The sequence below is a fragment of the Cricetulus griseus genome, chromosome 3 (assembly GCF_003668045.3).
Source record: "Cricetulus griseus strain 17A/GY chromosome 3, alternate assembly CriGri-PICRH-1.0, whole genome shotgun sequence".
Lineage (NCBI taxonomy): Eukaryota > Metazoa > Chordata > Mammalia > Rodentia > Cricetidae > Cricetulus > Cricetulus griseus.
Genome location: NC_048596.1, coordinates 113,594,258 through 113,619,877, shown reverse-complemented (window position 1 = coordinate 113,619,877; position 25,620 = coordinate 113,594,258). Strand labels below are relative to the sequence as shown.

At 45.2% G+C, this 25,620-nt stretch overlaps 1 protein-coding gene across 1 annotated transcript in view; it reads right to left on the bottom strand.

Moving 5' to 3' along the window:
- Positions 1-15,303, bottom strand: part of Cemip (cell migration inducing hyaluronidase 1) — a 151,555-nt gene extending 136,252 nt beyond the window's left edge. Inside the window, exon 1 of the mRNA XM_027407566.2 lies at positions 15,000-15,303. Within this exon, the coding sequence (XP_027263367.1) occupies positions 15,000-15,052 (53 nt within the window). The 5' untranslated portion in view covers positions 15,053-15,303. The remainder of the gene's footprint in view (positions 1-14,999) is intronic.
- Positions 15,304-25,620: the final 10,317 nt, after the last annotated feature.

Here is a 25,620-nt window from a genome sequence, read left to right as displayed (position 1 = left end):
GATGGTGTAGATTTGAATAAATATTTGGAGATGCCTTAAAAGAGGAATCAGAAGTAGCCAAAAACTTTGACCTATTCCATCTCTAGGAATTTTTCCCATGTGAATATACCAAAATTGAGGGAAATGCAACATAGCTCTCCTAAATCTTTTATAATGAAAGAGTTAGCAAGGAATTTAATGCCCTTAAAAGAGCAATTAAACTGATGATTTTTAAAATTGAGACAAAAAACTTAAAATCATGTATATGCAAGTTAAAGTTACATCAATGCATTATAAAATGTCCTAATAACACCAGAAAATTATTCATCAAAACTCCTACAATGGCTCTTAGGTGGTAGAGCTAGATTTTTTTTTGCTGTAATTGTGCCGGTTGGTTGACACAAACCTAAACATATTTGGAAAAAGGAGTCTTGATTGAGAAAATGCCTCCACCAGATTTCCTACAAACAAGACTTGGGGGCATTTTCTTGATTAAAGATTGATGTGGGTTATGCAGACACTTCGAGCTGTCTTTCTAGCCATCCGCCATGGTGGGTGGATGAAAGACCCGAACTAACATGGGGTTAGCTCGCTAAACAACTATAATAAAGCCTCGTGCAGTTTGCATCAAAAAAAAAAAAAAAAGATTGATGTGGGAGAGCCCAGCCAGCAGGGAGTGGTGCACCCCTTGGCAGGTGGTCCTCAGTTGCATAAGAAAATAGGCTGAGAACGCCATGAGGAGCAAGTCAGTAAGCAGCATTCATACATGGCTTCTGCTTGAGTTTCTGCCTCCAGGTCCCTCATTGAATGTGACCAGGAGCTGTAAGCTGAAATAAACTCTCTTCTCCCCAAGTTGCTTTTGGTCATGATATTTTATCAGAGCAATAGAAACCTAAGTAGGATATACACATAGCTATGGGGTAGTATTATTTATATAGTAGGAACCTATTAATTATGCACACATATGCAACATTCATTTACGAAATTAATCACATGTCCTTCCTGGTCACCTAGCTCCCAGTAGTTGCTTCTTCCTCCACAAACTTTTAAATCAGATTGATTCAGTACAGTATCCAGTAGATACCCCTAAATATTAGTAAGTAAGTAGATGAATAAATGACTTTGTGAGGAAATGAAGGAGTAAATGCATTTTCTTTCAACTCGGTGGCTTTAGAATCTGGAAATGTTTTGACGTGGCACACTTGGTAATGAGATCATATTTTCTTACAGACATGAAAAATCTCTAGCCTCAGGGTCCCTTCTGCCTGTGGCTCCTTTACTACACCAGCTTATTGGTCTGTCTTTGCCCAGGATGCGCATCCCTGATCAAGAGACAAATTGTAACTGTGTTTGTTAATGTTCAAATAAGCATCGGTTTCCTCAAGAATGAAGGCACCTCCCGTGCGTCCCTCACTCCCCTCATTGTGTCTTTTATGAGCACATATTCTCATTTCTTTACGATGCGCCCTACTCACTTCTGCCACTACCTCAGGGTTGTAATAAGAAGTGGTAATCTGGTTTTGTGTCTTCCCTGTCTGCTGTGCAGTTGATTATTAAATACCTTTAGAAGAAAGGGCCTAATCAGACTCCCTATCTCGTGGTTTTATCGAGCTCCGTGACAGCAACTCAGAGCTTTCAAACCCATTAGGTTTTTCAGTAAACAGGTCAGACTGATAGATATGTGGGTGGCTTATCACACCCCTAGAGTGGGACACAAAGCACACACTAAGAGTCCTATGATAAGAGTTTCTCATCCAGAATTCGGTAGTCTGCTTGTTCATTTCCTGGCTGTCTCCAATGGAGTGTCTCTTGAGTTTCAGGCTCTTAATCAGAGCTCTCCAGGATAAAAAAAAAAAAAAAAAATGGGAGTACCACTGGCACACACTAGCAGCCCTGGAGCTCACCACAGCTCACCATTTATGACCCACTTTACCGTTCTGAGAGTGATCAACAAAGAAGATAACCCAAATCTCTGCTTACTTGCTTATTTTTGTGAATAATGATAATTATAACGAAAATAGTAATAATGATAAATTGCAAAATAAAATCCCACAGTATTTTAAATAAAGTGGTTTTTTGTTTCATTTTGAGCAATGGATAATGCTGTTGAATTTTCAGGGTTCCTTGCTTCATCAGCCTAGTGTATACATGTCTATTCCAAACCTTCTTCGGTTTTCCCAACACACTTCCATGCTAGAGTTGCCAGGACCTCTCCTCCTCCATCAGCCTGTGTTCAGTCCACCACCAAACAATGTTGGTTGTATCCTGAACGCCACTCAGATCCATCCACACTCTTTCTCCCCATCTCAGACCTCATTATTCTGTCCTGACCCCCAGCCTCCTAACCTCTTGGGCCTCTTTTCTTGCTAACCATTGCCTGTCAACACCCACCCCTATTCACACAAATCTGCTGAAAGCTACCAGAGGGATCCTTTTAAGACAAAAAATAAAGCTTTCCCTACTCGCACTTCTACCTCTACCAGCCACCTACAGCCAGATTCCCTGACCATTGTCCCACCTAAGATCTTGCACTTTTGATTCAGGTCACTGACCACAGAAGTGTCTGCACTTGTGCTGTATGCTGCTTCCCTCTCTGGACCACACTGTCTCTAGCCACACACAGCTGGGAGGTGGAAGAGATGGAAGAACCGACAGGGTAGTTGAGATGTGCCTTAAGTGAAAGATACACATTAATTTTGAGGCAGCTTGACATGCATACACACACACACACACACACACACACACACACACACACACACACACACACGTGCGCGCGCGCGCGCATGGAAGCCAGAAGTTGATGTTGGGTGTCAGTCAACTAGTCTTTACCTTATAAATGTTGAGAAAAGTTCTCTTACTTGAACCCAGAGCGTTCCAGTTCAGTTAGTCTAGCTATCCAGCCTGCTCTGTGAATCCCCTAGAATCCTCTATTTCGTCTTTCTAAGTGATAGCTGGGATTTGTCACCCAGCATCTATGTGGATGCCGGAGCTGTGAGCTCTGGTCCCCATGCTTATGACACAAGCACTTTACCTGCTGAACCATTTCCCCAGTCCCATAAAAAATTGAATTTTGCCCACTCTTTTCACTTTAAAGGATGGCTAGAACATTCTGATTCTCTCTATGGCTCCCACAGTACTTCCATGGGACAACACTGCTATGGACAGGCATCTGTGTAACCTCTGTGCTATTGTGAGCCAACTCTGTTGTCCTGCCAAATTAGTCAACTTAGGTCAAGTAAGCAACGGATACATTTTGATTGAAAAGACACTCCATGGCAAAGGTAGAAGCTGAGCGTCACAAGAAGTTTTGAAAAGTCAGGAAAAACTTTAAACATCATCAGAGGCTACACGATGAATACACTGCCTGGTCCTGATGCTGGACACAGAAAACCAGAGTTCCTCAAACAGTACAGGGGATATTGTCAGGCAATTGAGATAAATGTAGAGCTTCATGGTTCTGGTGCCAGTGAGTAGGGCTGAGTCTGTGAGTCTGCTCTGAGCTGTAACAGTTAGCCTCTCCATGGGAATTCTGGAATGCACTGGCTGCTAGAAATACCACAATCTTTGCCTGAGCCACCTGTACCCTAGGAACTAATGCAGGCCTCCTGGTCACTCACTTCTCCATCCAGAGCCACTGGGGTTAAAGGCTCAGGCTTCCAGACTCAGCTAGCAAGGGCAATCTTCACTTGCTCCTCCCTCAGGGTCTCATTTCAAGTCCCACACACACAGAGACCTTCTCCAAATACCCATTTCCTAGCTCCTCTGCCTTTGGCCAAGACTCTTGCTTCCTTTCTATGCCTCTCAGGCCTGCAAACTGGGATCTTCTTTAAGAGCTGATCACTTCTTCCAGGATGCCTGCTGCCTGCTGAGAAGCCTTCCCTGTGGAGCTGTTTGTGCTTTCTGCAGTGGCACTCCATATTTCTTTGTTCACACCCTCTTACAGCACAGATTGTAAGAGGGCTGTCTGTCTATCTCTCCAGCTAAACTGTGAGCTTCTCCATTGTGGAGAGACAATGAAGCTGTCCTTAATCTCTGGTGTCAGAAAAGATACACGATCAACAGTGACTGCCTTGGGGTTGGAATTCCTTTCAACTTGCTCTACTGAGGAGGATAACATTCCCCTAAACACATTTTGCCACAACTCAAGAATCAAGACACAGCAGTCATTATTAAGAACTTGGCCTTTTAGGTCATGCAGTCCTGGGTCCCAGTTTTCAGGGTTACCACTCAAACTGGTTGATCTTGGCTAAATAATGCCACCTCAGTGGGTCCCCTCAACTGCAAACTGGAACAAAGGTTTGTCACAGTTGTCTGGTAGATAAAGTGAGGTGGTGTATACAAAGTGGTTCACATGGATCCAAACGTTGTAAGTGCTCAATAAACCCCAGATAGTAATTTAAATGTTGGGGATCAACCCAGGGCCACAGGAGCACAGACATCTCATAAGGTGACTAACAATCACTACCTTTGCCCCCAATCCAGAGCAAAATACCGAAGAATTAGCATTACCAGCCCTGGTGGCTCAGGCCTGAAATCCCAGCTACTCAGGAGGCCGAGGCAGAAGGATTGAAAGTGGAAGGCTTGCTAGGGCTATGCAGTTGAAGGCCAGGCTGATAACTTAGTGAGACACTGTTTCAGAGGAAAAAGGAAAAAGAATATAGGGTGGGGATGGGCTTAGTAAAATAAAATTGCTGGCATGACGACTGCATGATATGGTTAGGGTTTTTATTGCAAATATTAGAGACAGTAGAGAGAAAAAGAAGCAAAATGAACATGGTCAGAAGAATGGACATGACCAAGGCTAGGGAAGCAGGAGAGAGGGAGAGAATAATACAACAAGAAGTAGAGAATAAAGAATAGAGCAGAGATAAAGAGACACATAGAGAATAAGGCAAAGTGTCCAAATCGTAGGGAATAACCGGTTATAAGAAGGGTGAATAGCTGTGGGGGGCGGGGTTAAGCAGGAGACTAGCATGGGTATATAGCTATGGAGCAATATGTCCCTTCTGTGGGAGGTAAGGGAAATGACTCCTTTTGGCAGCTGGGAACTAACTGTTTTCAGAAGTTCCTGAGGAGTGTTGGCTTTTCTCTAACCACCAGAAATCCATATTTGAGATCATTTCTAGGTATTTGGACAGCCTGTGAGATCCAACAAGTACTATGTGAGTTCCTACTACATGCTAGTCATTGGCAAGAATTGTAAACAAGTCTCTGCGTGGCACCAGGTAGGGGTTCTGTTTCTGAATGGGGAAAAGACTATTGATTGCGTTATTGGTGATGACATAGAAGTCATCTCCAGCTAACAGAAACCACATTCTCCATAATGGTCACTAAACAGCTGTGAAAGAAGCACATACCTTGCTCAAGTTAGGACTCCCCTTTCCATCCTCAGATCCCAGTGTTCTCAGGCAACCTCCACAAAGCAAGAGTTCAAGTTTATGCTTGTGAGGCACTATTTGAGAGAACCATCACCTCTGTTTTTATGTCAGGAATAGTTTCTTATTTAGAGCAACCATATATGGGTATGTTTAAAGGGAAAAATACTTCCATTCCATGGTCATTCTCAGAAAATTCCAGATGTTGATACTCTGCCATTTGTACCAACCAAACCCTATGATTTTAAAGTGAATCATACGTAAACCCTTCCTCAGCCACCTGAGAAGCCCCAACACACATACAACCCACAATTATGTGGTCAGCATCATTGTTGAGCTGTTGGAAGCTCTGATGCCTTTATATACCAATGACATGGCCAGGTCTTTGAGCATTTGCAAAGTCATTTAAGTAAGAAGAAAACAAGCATCTGGGAGTCCTGGAGCACAAACTCTAAACAGATTTTGCTTTCACTGCCTGGAACAGAACAGAGGAATCTGTTGGTTGATATCAGTGCCTTTTCAGAAAGTCCTGGGATATGGACTGGTGACATAGATCAATGTTTACCCAGCATGTACAGGACCTTGGATTTCATTCCCAACACGACACACACTGGGCCTGGTGGCATACACCTATATTCCCAGTACTCAGGAGGTAGAGGCAGGAGAATAAAAAATTCAAAGTTATCCTCAGCTACATAGTATGTTGTAGGCCAGCCTGGGATGCATACAGTCCTAGAAAAGGGGGGTAGAGAAGAATTCACAGGCACAGTTGCATTGCAGTACATTGAAATCTGCTGAAGGTCTTCCCATAGCCTACTAGTTTCTTCCTTATCCAGAAACATAGGTAAGCAAGGGAGAAGGAATGGGTAACGTTGGTTCCTGAATCACATGCCTCTCGTGCCCCAGTTCCAAAGAGTCTCATATCCCAACAAAGTCACAAGTGCCCTTAGTATCCCCAGAGGCTTGCTTGAGCCACAGTGACCTAGGGGGAAGCAAGCAAAATACTTAAGCTTAGGTATAAAATAAAGAGAGCACACAAACACACACACAAAACAAAACAGAAAAACAAACACATCAGGATGGACAGAAAGCTCAGTCCTTAATATATAAATGATACTGAAATCCAACATCTAAAAATCCAGTCAAAACACCCATGAAGAACAAAATTCTAAGTGAGAATAGAGTCACCATAATGGATCATTTCCTCCTTTTGTCTCCAGTTTATATGCTTCCTAGTGTGCAATGAATGGTCGTGGACTCATTCAGCTGTGAACCATGAGCATGCGTCAGAGCAAAGGGGAATGTGTGACCTCACTCAGGGTTGAGCAATGGTACAGAAATGCAACATTTTGCTGAGTAACATGGAAATAGATCTGAAATGTATGGATTAAGTTCCTCTGCAAACAACATGGGTTTTCAAGGGAAGGAAAGGAAAAGTACTTAGCAGTGGTGTCTGAGGTTTCTTTGAACCCAATCCCTTGGAAAATGAGCACACGCACAAATTACTCAGTGCCTGCAATCCAGCTTCCAAATGTGCTTGTCACAAACCACCAACTCATTTAGAAACTTATTTTTTCACTCAAGCTTGTCCCCTGTGCACTCCTATGAGGGCTGATCTCTACTGTTCATTAGAGGAAGAGCAGCTGTGTCCCACCATGCAGCAAGACATGGCAGGAACAAGTGTCCCACCAGACAGGATGGCAAGCGTCTTTTACAGGAGGCAGGCAAAAGGGCATGGAGGTGGCTCAACTGGTCAAGTGCTTGCTATATACACATGAGGACCTGAATTTGATCTCCAGGAATGGTGGTGTGTGTTTATAAACCCAGCTCTGGTGTGGCAGGGACAAGAGGGTCTCTAAAGCTCACTGACCACTCACAGTTGAATCTGTGAGCTCCAGGTTCAGTTCGAGGTGTTTCCTCAAAACAGCTAGGTAGAGAACAATCGAGGGAGATATTGTCCTCTGGCCTCTACATGTATGTGCAAACAAACACATGCACATGCATACACACACACACAGTTTTTGATAAAGAAGGCAGGAGAGTAGTGCCTTGAGCTAGAAGCTGGACGGAAGCACCACACAGGTCTAACCCTGTGTCCTCAAATCCCACCTGCAGATAACATGGCCCCTCAGGTACATGAAGGGAAGAAGAAGTGAAGTTTAGTTATAGCCAAGCAGTGGCCTCTACATCTGTGTTAATAATAACTCAGTCTTGCTGACAGCTAGTCTCCCAAACAGTTCCATGTGGCTGAGAGAACCATGGTCTGTGGTTGCCTTTGAATAGCCCAAGGAAAAGCCTAGGAAAGAGGGAAAGGTTGAGACTCCAAGCTTTGGGAGCCAGTCTTTGTCCAGGGTTCCGGCTGCTGCAGCAATGTGGTGTGAAGGTCAGATGCTCCCGGAGAGTAGAGTCACTGATCACCCTTTTTCTTCAGCCTTCCCTGGAACTTCCCAATAGACAGAAGGAGCCCTGACAACCACAGATGCCTATCCCGGTGTGTCAGCATGCTGCTTGCCTCTGCCAGGGTTTCTCATATACCCAGTAAGTTCTTCTGAAGACTGAGTGTTTTCTAAGTTCCCTGGTCTAAACAAGACGTGCTTTCACCATCTTAAATAATTCATGGTTATATTGGAAGAGCTGGTACCAGCCCCAGAAGTGGCTTTCCAGATCCTCTTTCAATGACTAGGCCACTCATCAGTGATGGACAGGTTCTATTCAAATGGTGTCTAACTCAGGGTATTTCCTCCTTAGGAGAGAGTTTTGTAGGGACCTTACAAGAACCATACTCAAACTACCTTGCTAGCCAAATTCTTCCATACCCACCTAGCAGCCTCCTCTCCCCTTCTAGGACTCCTTCAAAATTCAAATTGGGCTACCTTGAATTAATGAAAAGAGATCCAAGGGCCTCTGTAGAATGTGTTAACATTTTACATCCAGGAAGTAAACTAATTTTTTCATCACCAGCTTTTATAGCATCTGAAAGTCTTAGGAGGTTTAAGACTGATTGACAGGTTTGAAAATAAACAGCCTATTTTTGCAGATAGTTCACAGCTGTATTGCTTCCTCCCATGGTGAGCTCAACTGGAGGTTTCTGTCAGAGAGCCTTTGCCAATAGCAGCCCTTATCCTCTGTGTTCTTTAAGTCAATACATGCAAAAGAACTCTGATCTTACTTCTTTGAAAATTGATGACACACCCATGCACACACCATTAAAAAAAACAGCAAAACATCAAAATATTTAAAAAGACACAGCAAGGTAGACTATACTGAAACCAAGATAACACCATTAATATGCCTGCCTGGAGCAAAATAAAAAGATCCCAGACAAAGGCTTTTCAAGTGTGTGCCTGGGTACCCAGAAGGATCTTTAGAATCTCTTGTGGGCCCCAAGACCAACAATACAACACTACTACTGCTCCTAGCCATAGATACTTTTTTATCTGGTTTGTGAGTTGGATTTAGTCAGATTTTATAGAGATAAATCATTTTATAGTTAAAGTCTTTTTTTAAACCTCTAGTCCAGGAGACAAAGGGCACCAAAACCTACCACTGTTTGGTCCGCTTGTTCTCTATGGTGTAGCCCAATATCTGGGCATGTCAGGGAGTCTATGCCCCAGAATCAGATATGCACCTGAGAGTTGCAAGAAGTGAGCCATTTAGGACTGTTGGAGCTTCTGGATCTTTTTCTGTGCCCTTGTCTCTGTTTAGAATGTTTTGGAGCTTCCCTCTCAGAATCCCATTATTGCCTACATTAAAGGTGCTTATTAACCCTTCCAGACTTGCACGAAGCTTCCTGGCTTGACCTCCAACTGAGTCAATGGCTCCTCTGATGCCCTAGTTAGTCCTAACCTCCACCCTGTGAATCATCTATCCTGGTCCCCCTAACTCTGTGGAGCAACTTCTGACTTGGAGGTCTGTCCTCCCTTTAGACTGTTGAATCTAGAGATCTTGGAACATGTTTTCAAATCCACCTCCCCAGAATTAATTCAAGGTCTACCACCCAGATAATCACAGACTTCTCTATTTTTCAGCTTCCAAATGTGGGGTGGATGACAGACTGTAAGAGCACACCTGCATCTCTGGCACACAAAATGCATCTGCTGTGTCCACCCCACCCTTGCAGGAATGCTTCAAAAATGGGGGACCCAGGAAGACAATTGGGCTTTAAATTTCATTTTCACATTTATTTAAAAATGTGATCTTTTCAAGTCCAGAAAAGTTTTTAAATATAAACATGCATTCTCACTGTCTGGGGCCAGAGTTAGATGAAATTCCTCAAATGATCTCTTAATGCCACCAAAATTGCATTCAAATGCTCCTGCCAGGCAAAGATAAATAGCCATTTACACAATAATCTTGCTTTTAAAAGTAACTGGGTCCAGAGAGTTTGGGGAAATTTATTATGACAGGGAAAAGGGGTTCAAGATATTTAGTCTGCTGATAAGACAACTTAGGAATGACCATAATTATCTCCGGGAATTTGGAGGGTCTTTAAGAGGTCATGGGCCAGCTTGGCTCCATCTACTTGGACATCAGAAATTGACTTAAATGACACCAAAATGAGTTTGCCTGAATCACAGAAAGTCAAAGGTGGTTTCAGAACCAGAAGCATCCCCCACTCCTCCCGAGCTTGTTAGAAATACAGACCTCCCAAGTCCACTCCTCATCTTCCAAGCTAGAGTTGTGCTCTCTCAAAACTTGCTGTAGTTTATTTACATGTTCAAGCTCAGGAAGCTCCTCTAATGTAAGAAAGACTCAGGCCAATAGCACAAACCACTCGACTCAACGATGGGCAGCTTGTAGTAGGCTGATGAAGAAGCCTTCAGACTTCCTGTCCCTAGAAACAGGTTAGACAGCAGTCTGCCATCCACATTTTGCATGGCAAAGCCACCAGCCTCTGTTCATGACATCCCTGTAATAGAAAATGCCTGATGGCTAAATTCCTCTGCAGATGGAGGGAAAAATGCATAGCTCTTTCCAAAGTTGTTTCAAGCACTATAAAGTTGTAATCCTGTGGTCTCAGTGCCCTTGCCGAAGATTCAAAGCAAATGCTTTATGAATGTCTCCTGAGTTCCCAAGGCAAGGAGCCATGTTGTCTAGGGTGGAGAGAGAGAGAGAGAGAGAGAGAGAGAGAGAGAGAGAGAGAGAGAGAGAGAGAAGAGAGAGAGAGAGGGAGAGGGAGAGAGAAAGAGAGAAGAGAGAAATACTTGCTCAGAATGGGCATCTTTGCAGGGAAAGCCTGCCTAGGCTTCCAAAGGACCCCTCCCTTGTAGGTCTGGGAAGAGAAGGCCATATTAGCTTCTTGGAGCCAAGCAGAACCTAAAGGAGCCAAGCAGAGTCCAGGGACAGGCCCTGAAAAATAACAAGAGCAGGAAGGAGTGCCTCTGGGTGGGTAAGTGTGTTTCCTGGCACCAAGGGAACTGAGGAGCAGTACAATGTATATTTGATGATATTTCTCAGCAAGCAGCATCCCTGCCAGAGACCTAGGCTAAAACAAAGCCTGGCACCAGGGCAGATGGAAGATAAAGGAAAAACCATGGAACCTGCCAGAGAGGCCTGGATGGCCCCAAGGGAGTGGCTAGACAGCAAGGTGTGGAGACTAATAAAAGTCACCATGACAGCCACCATCCTATCCAAATCTGCACAGTTCCTACGTGTAAGGTTTTGGCAGAGGTGAAGATCGTGCTGAGCAGCTGACAAAACAACAGAAAGAAGCACATGGCCCTGAGAACTTCCCCAGTACCCACTCCCTACCTCTGCCAACCCAACCAGAGTCAAGTGAGCAAGATCCTTCTAGTCCCTGTTCAAAGGAAACTGGAGCTGCCTTCATCTCACTGAAAACCAGAAGAACAGCTGCAACATTATTGCAATAAGATCAAACATCTGCGTATTTGCCACCACATGCAAAGATACATGTCACCCAGATTGTCACAGTCAGAGAATCTTGTGGACAAAGCTCACAAGCATAACTTTGTTCCCTTTGGGCAGCTGAGATCCATGCAAGCATATGCCTTTTGAGCTATAGATAAAATGCAAAGTGCATTTAATCCAATGATGGTGCTGATCTGCCCACACCAGGCAGGACTAAAAGGGGTCACTTATGCCGCAGGTTTCAAAGGAGCCAATGAGAGTAACTAGAGTTGCCTTTACCATCCCACTGGCCTTCCTCACCAAATGTCACCCTTGCCATCTGATCTGTCTGTCTCAAAAACTCAAACACAGCTGCCACAGACAGAATACTACAGAACCAATGATGAGTTCCTTTTTTCCACGCAGGCCACTTTCTCCCCTCATTGGCCTTGCCTCCCAGGAGTGTTCCATGGTTCAGTCATTTTCTTACCTGGAAGCTACAGGGACACTGGAGACTGGAGTCTGTAGTGCTGAGAAGGCAGCCCAGACTTCAGGGTAAAGTGGGGACCCACATCCTTCTTTTGTAGTCACATCATCAGTGGATGAAAGTCACAGAAAGACTCCCGGCATCTGTAGGCTGCTCGTGAACTCCATTTTCCTTTCAAGTGGCAGAAGCAAAGATCCCGTCTGATCTACTGAGAGAGGGAATGAAGGAAAGTCTGAGCACACTAGAATGGGAAACTTGCAGAAATAGGCACATGTGCGTGCACACTCTGGGGGAGATCTTCCTACGATACTGTGTGCTTGTAGCTCCATTATCCAAATTTCTGTGGCATGTCACATGCTAGTGCTTTCTACCAGACAAAACCCAAGATGAAGAAACTTAAGGGGACCTCCAAATCCAGTGAGGGCCAAAATATCGTGAGCAAAGTGTCTTGACCAGGTTATCATTTCTGAGCAAAATGCAAGCATGTAAGAGAGTGTATGTATGACGTGACCACTCTGGGTTTGGTAAGACCAATGTCTTTCCTCTGTAGCTAAGCAGAGCTTTATCTAGAAACAAAAGGCCTAGAGACCCTCCATGCCTGTCCCCCAAGGGTGTCGTCCCTCAGCAAGATAGTGGTGCTCCTTAGCAGGTGGGGCAAGAAAAAGTGCAGGAAGAAATGATTATGTAGATCAAAGGGCTAAAGGGATGTGCTGAAAATGACTTTTTTTTTTTTTTTTGGTTTTTCGAGACAGGGTTTCTCTGTGTATGAAAATTACTTCTTTAAAAAAAATTTTCCCCAAGTTGGACAGGTGGAGAAACAATGAACTGATTGGTCTCTCATTAAAAAAAATCCTTCACTCATAAAAAAAAATCCTTCAACTTATCTTTCCTCAGTACTTTCATTTCCATCAGTGAGTTGTCAAATGTGACAATAAATGGCAATGGAATCACTCCCAACCAGTTACTGGGTTAAGAAAGAGGACACTGAGCTGGTAAACATAGTTCAGAAAAATGCATAGCACTTTGAAATGCACTTGTAACCAGTACCATTTTGGGAGTTCTCTCTGCTCAGCACTGGACTTAATGCTTTGCTTTATGCCAGTGATTACCCTAGCCACTTACTGATAGATCCCACTTGCCCCCAGCTACAGATGAGGAAGCAGACATAAGTTTAGTTGACTTTCCCTTGGTCACATATTTCTCTCCCGCTCTCTCTTTTTTATTATTTATTATACATATGCTTCCATCACATGCAGAAAAGACCTTCTGACTTCTTATAATTTTTAAAATAAAGGAACACACACTTCTGTGTTTTGGTACACGTCAGTGGTTCTCAACCCATGTGTCACAATCCCCAAATTCTATCAGAAAACATAGGTATTTACATTATGATTCATAACAGTAGCAAAATTACACTCATGAAGTAGCAATGAAAATAATTCTATGGCTGGAGGTCACCACAACCTGAGGAACTGCATTAAGGAGTTGCAGCATTAGGAAGGTTGAGAACCACTGGTATAGGTGGTGTTGACAAGAAGAGTCCATTCTGTATAGGAGACAACCCCTCACCCCATTCCCAAGTAATCCGTTTGAACCATCATCTTGTGGGCTAAGCAGAGCCCTTGGAAGCCTCCTCCAGAGTCTTTCTTTAGAGGACACTGTTAGGATCAAGAGGAGTACAGCTGATTTTGCACACCCACTCAGACACTTCCTTGTAATTTTGTCTGATGTGGTTTCTTCTTCATTCTGTCATAAACTGTGAAACTAAAATACTGATTCATTGCCTTATTTATTAAATTGTTCCCCAAAATGATCTTAAACTCTACACTGAAAGCAATCTAGTTCTATACCTAATTACATACACCTTTATCTCACTGTCTGGATCATATAACAAAGGTTGCACACCTGTCACACCTCTGAGGGATCTCCATGGTGCCACGTGAAACTAAAGTGACATTAAGAGGCTACACACAATCAGATGCAAGCTCTGCTGGGACCTGGTAGAAAACCACAGCCAGCCCCTGGCAGCGTAGGCCCCTTCCTCGGTGGTTAGTGTCTCCAGAAAGAACACCTAGGTCCCCAGGACTTTTAGTCCCTTTCTCCCTTCCCAGTCTCAACACCTGATTCGTTGAAGGAGGTGCCTGACTACTCCAGACTCACCGCCACAGGCCCCGAGTGGCGGAAGTAGCTGGGAGCTGTCCATGGTGGCGCCGCGCCTTGGCACGCAGAGCCGCCTGTCCCGCGGGCGCGCCTGGGGTCCCTCTCCAGACCGCTGACACGGAGACTACTCCCTGGCTCACTGTCTACTGAACAGGGCTTCAGCCAGGCCGTGGCTCTCACATCAAAAGCTTGGCTTTAAAAGGGAATTCTTACCTGTGGGCAGGGTTGGCTGCTCCGAGCAGGACTGAGAACCTCACTCAGACCTGGCGCTGGTGGAATGTCCAACTCTTGGGGAACACGGGTTCACCTCCCTTCTTGTCAAGAACACACGCATTCTCCTGGGTTCATCCCGAAATCTCCCCGGACCTGGTTCCCAGAGCGGCAAACAGGAGAACGGTGCACGACTCAGGTTTATGCCCTGCTGAGATCTTGGTTTTTCTGTCAATCTAGTGTGACCCTTCTTGCAGATGACGGTCCGTTGCCAGGGGCCAACAAACATTCCTGCAGCGCTGCCAGGCTTAGTGTTTGCTTAAGTACCAGCAGGGACCACCGAGGTCGTCTAACATCAGATCATCTCCGATCGCACTGTACCAGCGCATCGCTGGGACGGCAGAGGCTGACGAGGGAACCCAGAAGACCTTGCCAAAGCAGAGGCAGCGACCAGGTGCAGACTTGGAGGCTCACGATCACTAGTCACAGGGTAAGCTCGCTCACTGCACCGGGCTCCTTCCGAGACCTGCTTCGGGGCCATCCCTCTTCAGTGAGACACTGTTGTTTATGTGAGCATCTAGTGCTATTCACCTAAGCAAAGCAGAGACCTGCCTCCCGTCGAATGCGTTTGTGTCCCCAACACCTGCCGCTTGTAAAGATCTCAGAGATATCCACAGAAGATGGTAACGGGGCCATATGCCCACTAACACAAGTATGGACAAACAGACTAGCAGGCAGGCAGACATACACACACACGGGCAGGCAGGAGGACAGACAAACAGCATAGAACAGGCTGGACAAACAGACAGACAGACGGAAAGCAACGTTTTCCCTAAACTGAGGGGAGGCGCGGGATTCCGACTGTCCTCTCCCCTCCAAGGCTAAATCCATGCAGCCCTCGAGCCCCAGCCCGGGTCCTCTTACCTCCGCGGTCCCCTTACCTCCGGTTGATGCCCGAGACAGTGCCACGCCTCGGGGACCTGGAGTGCAGCATCCCGGAGTCTAGTATCTGATCCCACGCGTCGAGCTCCTGAGCGTGAGCCAACCGGAGGAGAGCTCCCTGGAAGTGGGCTGCAGATCCGGCCTCACTCAGCACAGTGTTCCCCCAGCACCAGACCACGGCCACTCTGCGCGGCAGGCGCTCCTCTCTCGCCTCCGCGCGCTCACTGGCTTACTAGCTGCTAGCTGCTAGCTGCTAGCTCGGAGCTGCCAGCCAGAGCTGCCGCTTTTTATAGCCGCCTTCCGGGGCTGACTCCTCCCCATCCAGAGCCCCCGGCGCCCGCACTCATCCCGTGCCCCCCCTCTCCCCCCTCCCCGTCTCGGGGCAGCGTCCTCCCACTCACCGAGGTGGGCCGCCTGCGGGGCCGGACCCGGGCGGGCTCTGGCGGCAGCTCGGGAAGCCGCAGACCCAAGCCCGAGAGCAGCCTCCGGGACATGCTGCGGCCACCAGGTGAGGGCGCTGGAGCCCAGGACGAGCGCGGCCGACCTCGGAGGGCTGTAGCTATGGAAGTGCGCCTTACACCCAGTGGCCTCCCCAAGGGACAAGCAGGCCAGAGAGAAGAAAGGCCTGCGACTTCCACATTCCGGCTATTAGATTTCAAACCCCTCCCCGTTTTTGTAAGCGGACATATCAACAGAATCCATAGTCTCCTGGGTCTAGATGCACCCTCTTGCAGTCAGAGACCTTGTTTTGAAAGAAGGTTCATTGGCTAAGGAGATGGTCAGTCACTAAAGTGCTTACAGGCTTGAAAAAGAGAGTTCAATTCCCAGAATCGATGTAAAAAGGCCTTGCGTGATGGCGCTGGTTTGTAATCCCAGCGTATAGGAGGTGGAGACAGGGCCTTACTGACCCAACCTAGCCTTCTTGGCAAGTTCCAGGTAAAAGAGAGACACCCTGTCTCAAAGAAAAAAATTAAATAAAAATAAAAACAGGAAAATAATAAAACAAAAAAAATGGGCAGCTCCTGAGGGGGGACACCCCAGGCAGCTTGACATGCATACACACACACACACACACACACACACACACACACACACACACACGCACACGCACACGCACACGCACACGTCCCAGAAGAAAGGTAGGTGGAGTGACTTCACACGTGCCAGTTTTCTGCACATGCTAGTTACTTGACCATGGACAAGAGCCTGGGGAAGAGGATTTCAGTGAGATTGGAGGCTATGGGCACTAATTCACAGCGAGTGCTTGCTGTCCTGCATCTAGGGCAGTGGGACGCTGAACCCCGGTGCCAGTACAGGACCATGTTCTCAAGGGTCAAATCAAGAAGGTACCACCGGTGAGCTATTTCCTGCCACAGGAGTCAGCTCCTACAGATTATGGCATCTCTACAACACTGGGTGCCTGGAGCATCTGCCACTTACCCACTCCAAGCCTGGCAAGGGGGCGGAAGGTGTTTGGGGATTTTCTTCTTTTCATTTTACTTTTAAGATGAGGGCTTTGATTGCAATTCTTACATTCTGCCTCCCTTTGGAACTTTGGAACTCAGCGCTCTCTCCTCTGGTTAGTGGGAGTCTGAATATATACATTCTTTCTTCCTGCCTGCCAATGTCCTGTGAGGACCACTATGTAGGAGGGGCTTCACTCTAGCCAGTGCTCTCCAGTTTTAGGACTTAAGTCTATGGTAGAGACTTCGGAAGTCTTTGCCTATGTCCTCTGGGCAGAAGCTTTCGGGCAATTGTTGGAACCAGGGAAGCACATCTCCAAACCTTTTCTAGAAAGATGGAAACAGTGATCAAGAGTCTCAGACTGACCTTGACATCTAAGTACACCAAGGACTGGGTTCTGTGGCAGGCTTCCTTTCTTGGTCCTTCCTTTCTAGCAGGGTGGAACCGGAATGAGCCCTCTTGCTAAGTGGGCATCCAGTCCTCATGTTGTGAGTACTCACTGCATCCCTTTCTTAAGGTGCCCCATTCCCTAGACCCACAAACACTGGGGCACAGGCTAGCTAAGCGACATGTGTGCAGTGGAGAAGGGTGTGTTTGGATCAGCCTCACTGGAGCCATGTGTGAGACTCCCCCTTTCCAACCAGCGGAGCATGGGACGAGCTCATTTCCACAGGCCTCTGAGAAATGAAGAGACATCTCCTGTTTAAAGGATGAGCTCTGGGAAGTGCTTTGTCATGCTTTCTCCAAGATCCAAAGTGCCCAGCTCATGCCTCTGGTATCCAGTTTTCTTTATTGTTGGCCAATGCCTGGGGTGGGGGAAAATGCTGATGAATTACAGACAGGCTCTGTAAGTCTAAAACCAGACTATCCAGCCACATCCACTCAGCACTTCTACTCAGTCCTCTGTGACAGACAGGAGATGATGGGTAATTCTTTTTGGGTGAATACTGACAATGCGAACCTGATGGATTTCCTAACCACACTTCTATAAATCCAAGGACTTATAAGTGCAGAGATGGGGGGCTAGCTACAAAATGAACTGTTAGCTTTCTAGTTCTTGCCAAGATGCCCCAGAGGGAAGGGTGGTTGTCTTGGCCAGGGGTACGGATCACACCCACCCTCCACACCCTGTGTGATAAGTTCCCATCACCTCCCTGAGATATGCAACCTCTAGACCTCATCCTGTATGTTGTGACATCCTGTGTGTTGTGACATCCTGCGTGTTGTGACATCCTGCCTGCCCTCTGTCCACGAACTGCCTGAATCTAGCAGTTTTTCATCAGTCAACTAGCCGTATTCCACATCTGTCCCTTAAAACAAAGGTCACCTCACTCCACCCACCCACCACCAAAGCCTTTTCTAAGCATGTCTGTTTGAAGCTTGAAGGGCTGGCCACAACTGTGGCTCCCTTCTCCAAGCCTCTAGTCCTGGATTCCTGGGACTGACTGGGGACTGAGAAGACAATTAGAAATGAGAGGCATAATGAGGCTAGGTGAGTTGCCTGTAAATCTCAAGAATTCTAGCCGACAAACAAAACAGTGAGCCTCAGCTCCACAGCCTGAAAAAAAAACTCATGGGGCAGAAAAGAGCAAATTTAAATCTCACCAACAGAGGTCGCCCTTGGACACAGAGCCTGAAGCTGCCATCAGAGAAACGAAATTCTGGGGTCTGCATCCTGAAGCCAGGTTCCTTCAAGGTTTCTGCTTCAGTTCTTATTTCTAGGTTGCTGCCTTGAGTTCCTGCCCTGACTTCCATTCATAATGGATTGTGATCAGGAAGTCAAATAAACCCTTTCCTCCCCAAGTTGCTTTTTGGTCATGCTCTTTATCACAGCAAAGCAGCCTAAGTAAGACAGGGAGTTTGAGATCAGCTTGACTACGTGAGGCCTTGTCTCAAACAAGCAAAGAGCAAAACAAAAGCTTGAAATAAATAATATTTATTAATACACAAATAATAATAAATAAATAAATTGAAACACGAAGAGGGGAAATATCTCTGGAAGTTTCAGTATATAACCAAACATTTGCCCATGTATGTTGCATGGAGAGGTAGAGAAATACATAAATGTAGATAAGCATTTAACAAATGGCCCTCAAAATCCTTCTCCACTACAGCACATGTCCTGGGCTATGTCTCTTGAATGCACATATCTACCTGCTACTCCTACATCATCCAGCAGAGAGTCCCAGCATAAGTGGTTATGAATGAATGAATGAGCATTCATAAATGTTTCTTAGAAACATAAATGTTTCTTAGAAAGACAATGTGAGTCACCAGTGATGGTGCATACCTTTAATCTCAACACTCATGAGGCAGAGTTCAAGGCCAGCCTAATCTACAGAGTGAGTTCCAGGACTGCCAAGGCTGTTATATAGAGAAACCCTGTCTCAAAACAAGCAAACAAACAAAAACAAAAAAGACAATGTGAATGCAGTATAGTTGGGTCAGCAGGTAAAGGTATCTGCCATCAAGAGTTGGTAGAAGGAGAGAACCAACTCCCCCAAGTCATCCTCTGGCTTCCACATGCATGTTGTAGCATGCATGTGTGCTCATGCACACACACACACACACACACACACACACACACACACACACACACACGTTTTAAAGATATTTTTAAAAAGAGGAGACCTAAACACTTGGAAAGATGATCCACTTTTTCCATTAAAAAAGAAATGCAAATTAATCGGGTTAGCAAAAAGATCAAAAATGTGATAGTGCCTTTGCTGGTGCTAGGCAAGGGAGGGTAGGGAGGAGCTCCTCGAATTCCTTGTTGATGTGAGCCTGTGTCCTTGACATGTGAGGACAGTTTGACAAGGCTTGTGAAATGTACATAGCATTTCACTCAGTAATTCCATCTTCAGGAATTTGTCCTACAGATATGATGTGGAAATGATTAACACCAGATTTACACTATAGCCTTCTCTCTCTCTCTCTCTCTCTCTCTCTCTCTCTCTCTCTCTCTTCTCTCTCTCTCTCTTCTCTCTCTCTCTCTCTCTCTTCTCTCTCTCTCTCTGTGTGTGTGTGTGTGTGTGTGTGTGTGTGTGTGTGTGTGTGTGGTATGTATGAGTGTGTAAGTGCATGCACCCACAGTGTGAGGATGGAGGTCAGAGGACACCCTCTGGTATCAGTCCTTGCCCTCTATTTGTTTCAGTCAGGGTCTTCTCCATCCTGTATACATCAGGCTTTCCTGGACCATGAGCTCCTAAGGAATTGCCTGCCTCCACCTCTCTGTCCTCTCACTGTCTGCTACTACAGATGTGCACACTACTGCAACTAGGTTTAAGTATCTTTTGAAGATTCAAACCCAAGCCCTCGTGCTTGCATGGCAAGTAAGAGCTTGACTGAGCCGTATCCCCGCTCCTGCAGCTCTATTTCTAACAATTGCAGCAAAGCTTAACGTTTATGACTGGAGTTTGTTAAGGATGTTAATTCACAGGATAGAGTATTGTGTAGCTTTGGAGGGGGGCACAGAAATACATGCCTGTAATTCCTGCTCCTTGACTAAGGGAGGAGGTTTGCAAGTTTAAGACTAGCCCAGGCTGCATAGTAAAACAATATCTAGGAAAGAAAGAGAGAGATAAAGAGAAAGAAAGAGGGACCTAGAAAAGGTAATTGTTATTTTATTAGATTTATTCTTAACTGTGTTATGTGTCTGTGAATAAATGCACATAAAAGTAGGTACCCCCGGAGTCCAGAAAAGGATGTCAGGTTCCTTGGAGCTGGAGTCATAGAGAGTTGTGAACTGCCTGACTTGGGTATGGGGACCTGAACTGCAGTGCCCTGGAAGAGAAGTATATAGTCTCAACCACTCAGCCATCTATCTAGCCCCATAATAATTATGTTAGTAAATGGCTTTAGATAAAATGAAAAACTAAAATGTACAGCAATGAGTACTTCCAGCTGTGCAGACACAGGGAAGGAAATGTCATTTGCAAATTCCCATTTGTTTTGTGAGATAAATGACCTAGATGGTGCATAAGAAGCTAATAACATGATTTCTTCCATGTGTGCCAGCAGTATTTAGAATATTCATAATGCTGTGCAATTACTGTTTCTTTTTCAAATTTTTAGACATTTATGTTTTGAGGTTTGTGGGCATGTGTATATGTGCCATGCACATATGTAGAGGACAAAGGACAACTTTTGGGAGTATCTCTTTCTGCCATGTGGGTCCTGGGGATTGAACTCAGATCCTCAGGCTTGGTGGTTAGCTCCATTATCTGCTGAGTCTGGCCTGATTTCTTGGTGGTACTATTGATAGTTTAGGGAGTGGGAAAGGTTACACACACACACACACACACACACACACACACACACACACACACACACACACACTACAAATAATAAAAAATAAATCTAATAAAATATTTTTTTCTTTTTAAGATATGGCTTCACTATGCAGCCTGGGCTGGTCTTGAATTTGCAATCCTCCTCCCTCAGCCTCCCAATTAGCTGGGATTACAGGAACATACCTCTGTGTTTATTCCCTTATTAAACAGCCACACAACGGGAAACCAATTGTTCCTTCACCTTTTCCTTTATTTTTTTTTCTTTTTGAGCAATGTGAATTCCTAATCCACTTAAAACCTTAAGTACCTTTTAAATGCCAAATTTCATATCATACACAATAATTTTTCCTATTAACAATAGCCATGCGGGTTCCCCATGTCTAAAATGTCTTTCAAAATTATTTGGAGGTGGTATGCCATTTCCTGATAGGGATACGCTTTATGCGATCAACATCTGATTGCTGCTGTCAGCATTCTAGATTTGGCTTTGAACAGCTTTGCATGACTCGTCCACTATTTGGCGTAACTTCGTGGGTGCTTTTACCTATACGCAGCTTTCCACCCAGTTCTGCTCCAATCACGACCCCTTTCTCTGCATCCTAACACTTGCCATTCTTGTGTGTTTGGTTAGTTTTAAACTCGTTTCAACTTGGTAGAAAAATAGGACGTTCTGCCAGGACTTCCACCCTCTTTGATTCTCTTGCCCATCCAGTTGAGATGCAAGCTGCCTGGTCCCCATAGGCTGGTTTAGGACTTGACTGCACAGAACATTTGTCAGTCACCTAGCATGGGCAGACATAACCAGATAGCTGCACTGTGCTGGGCCCCATGATGATAGACAGTCTCTTGGAATGTCAGGAAGCATGGAAGCATAAAAGTACAGCCAGTGCTTATGTTCCAAGACAGAAGGCAGAGCGTGAACCCACTCACAATCCAGCAAACTACTTCCCATTCACCTGAAACTCCAGATGCATTACTGTGACCCATGAGTAGTCACCGCTGGGACTCTGCCATCAGCACTGTGTGCTATGCTCATTCAGAATGAGTTCTGTGCAGTCAAGTCCTAAAAAAAGCACCCACGAAGTTACGCCAAGTTTCCATGTCTGTGCTGTTCCTCTTGCCTAAAGTGCCCTTCCCTCATGAACCAGGACTCTGCTCAAGAATTACCTTCTCAGAAAGGACTTCCTATCTCTCTACAGTAACGTCACTGACACTCTCTTGTGCATCCCCTTATCTTGCTGTAGCTTCCTTTATTACCTGCTCTCTCTCTATGCCTGAAATATGAGTGCCAAGGGCTCAAAAATACCATCACTTTATCAATGGCTGTGCCTAGGACAGTAGGTACTCCAGGTGTATTTGCTACTATCATCTACTGTATCAAAAACCATTTTTGGAAAGTAGATACAGTCTAACAGAATGTATCTTGGATATTTGGATATATTTGCTCTTATTCACATGTCAGATAGTTCATTTGCATTTCTGGTCTCATGCTGCAGGCCAGTGTATGTCTGGTTGGCATCTCTGAGTTAACATTTCAGAAACATTTAGAAACACCACAAAAAAAGGCAGTTTCTAGTCCCTTTGGGGGAGTAGGGAGGCCTGGTAAGCATAAAGCCACTCTCAACACTTACCTCAAATGTCACCATCATTTAGAGAAATATTCTAATCTTCCCTACCCTGAGTTTACAAGGTGTTGGTGGCTGCAGGGCACAAGATGGGGACACAGTTCCACACTGCCACCAGTAGCAGCTTGATAAGTCATTTTCAGAGACCTTCACTCAGGGGAAGCTGGGATTCTTGACTTCACAGCAGAGAAGAATTTCAGAATGGCCCAGTACGAAGCAGAACTGGAGTTTATTGGGTGGAGATTTTAACAGGGAAGTTACAGAAAGAGAGGCACTCAGAGAAAAGACAAGGCAGAGCCAAGTGTGGGTGTTGGCTTCCCCAGGGAGAGTTGAACGGTAATGATAGATATATCTCTGACTTTTGTGGCTTCTCAAAGCATGGCTAAAGGGTGCCAAAGGATACCCTAGGATGCTCCTGGGGTTCATTGGATGATCAGACAGCTGATAAGGTAAAAATCTTTCGGTCATGAGAGTTACAGGAGAAGTTAAGATGTTTTTACTGTGAACAAAAATGTATAATCTTGTTAGTAAAATTCCTGGAAAACTGCTGATTTGGTGCTAGGAATAGAGTAAGTCTGTGTGTATGTAGACCTGAAGCATGGTGCATTACAACTTTACCATTCTTGGTTGAAAATATCTCTATAGAGAAGGGATACTATCTCCACGTAAGTATTCTTCAAAGTAAATTTTATCATTTGTGCTGGAATTCTTGACTCGCAGTTGGGAAGAGATCTCAGTCAGACTCCAGGGTGAAAGACTCCTTTCTCTTGTCACACCTCATTACTTTTCCCTTTTGTCTGTGCTGCCTCAGTGGTGTCCTGTGCAAATGTTCTCTATAGAATAGTAGAGGTGTGCGTGTGTACATGGAGGTCTCATCCATCTCCTCCTCTCAGCTGTGAGCTTGAACAATGACCCATCATACCCCATCTCTGACCACCGACCAGCACAAGGATGGCCCAAGTAGATGCTACGTCAATTGACACATAAACAAACATCATTTCTCCACTGGGATTCATACAATCCTCCCAAAGAGAAAGTCTCAGTGTGGAAAGCAGACTACAGTTAGATGTGCCTTGTCATTCTTGCAGAATGAAGAAGTAGCTGTGGACATGCCCTGAGCTGGTGCTTACACCCCCTCATGATTTCACAGCTGATACAGCATCATGTTTGATTTTAGGTGTCATGGAGCCCTGTTTCTTTCTTTCTTTTTTTTTTAAAGCAAAGAGAGTATGCTCTAGAATGGCTAGAGAGACTGCTAAGCTGGTAACATGATTGTCAGGCAAGCATAAGGGTATGAGCTTGTATCCCCAGCAGCCACATAAAAAGCTGGCCACAGCAGTGCATGCCTGTCACCTCAGTGCAGAGCAGGAGATGAAGACTGGAGGAATCCTGGGACTTACTGGCCAGCTAGTCAAGCCAGTCAGTGAGCTCCAGGTTTAGTGAAAAAGACCCTGTCTCAAATGAAAAAGAGAGAGAGAAATGACTGAAGAAGAAAGTTGACATCAACTTCTGGCAACTCCACACGCAGGTGTATATGCATGTACACACAGAGAGACACACAGACAGACAGACAGACAGACAGACAGACAGACAGACAGACAGACAGACACACACACACACACACACACACACACCACCACCACCACCACCACCACCACCACCACCACCACCACCCCATAAAAAGGTTCATTTTCAAGAGAACAGGTGTTGTTTAACTGTCGGCAGATCAATCTCAGATCTTGGGAAACTTCCTTCCCCTGACTGTCCTAAAATGAATACTATGTAGATAAACAATGGAGTTAGACTGACAGCCTGCAGCCCTCAGACAAGCATAGGCACGGTGCGTTGATGAATGAGAACAGCTGCAGTTTCTCACCTGAATGGCCCACACTTGTCAATCCCTGGGAGTCTCAAGCTGTCCCCAGTGGACTGAACCCAACTGTTTGCATTGGGAATTCTATGAAAAGGCCACTTGGTACATCTGGAGCAAAAACAAGGGAAGGATTAAGCACAGCAGCAAACTGCTGGACTTGTATGCAGACTTGGGGAGTTCATTCATACTCAACCTCTCAGCACAGAGGCTGCTTAGAAATAACAGACCTTGGGGGCTGCAGAGATGGCTCAGCGGTTAAGAGCATTGACTGTTCTTCCAGAGGTCCTGAGTTCAATTCCCGGCAACCACATGGTGGCTCACAACCACCTTGAATGAGATCTGGTACCCTCTGCTGGCATGTGGGCAGAAGACTGTATACTAAATAAATAAAATCTTTAAAAAAAAAAAAGAAAGAAAGAAAGAAAGAAAGAAAGAAAGAAAGAAAGAAAGAAAGAAAGAACAGACCTTAGGAAACATGGAGGGTGTGATGCAGCTCACAGGCTGGCTTCCAGGAATCTCTCTACTGAGGGAAGCTGTCACAAGACACTCAAAGTGGAGTTAAGGTGTGTGTGAACCACCAGGTTGGTGCCAAACCTGGGTCCTCTGCAAGAGCAGTAAGCGCTTTTAACCTCTCTAGCCCCCATGTTTCTGTTTTTTTGAGAAGCCTCCAGACTCAATTTCTTAGTGCCTGCACCAATTTACTCTCCCACAAATAGTTTATAAGGGTCCTTCTCCCCCTGCCATCCCCCCCTAATCTACACCAGTATCTTGTCATTTCTTTTCCTGATGATGGTGGTTAACTCATGGCTGGTCAAGGTGCTAAGAATAAGTACTTTGAGTGCTGTGTCCTCAATGGAATATTCCTATCACCCCTGCCAAGGCTCAGGGAATATCACTGAAGAGGGGGAAGTGTTGTAGAATACTATTTTAAGCTGTGTTGCATTTGTTTATGCAGTGAAACATTTGTTTTAATGATGCAGAGATGTGTTGCATTTTTTAAATGTTGCATTTGTTTAATTCTGTAAAGTGGTGAATCTTTGCCTGTCTAAAACACCTGATGGTCTAATAAAGAGCTGAACAGCCAATGGTAAGGCAAGAGAAAGGATAGGTGGGGCCTTTAGGCAAAAAGAATAAATAGGAAGATAGATAGATAGATAGATAGATAGATAGATAGATAGATAGATAGATGGGAAATAGAAAGAAACTAGAGAGGAAGGAGGAGGACTTCAGGGCCAGCTACCCAGCTATACAGCCAGCCACAGAGTAATAGTGAAAATAAGATTTACAGAAGTAAGAGACAGATAAAAGCTCAGAGAGGTAGACAGGTTAATTTAAGAAAAGCTGGCAAGAAACAAGCTGAGCTAAG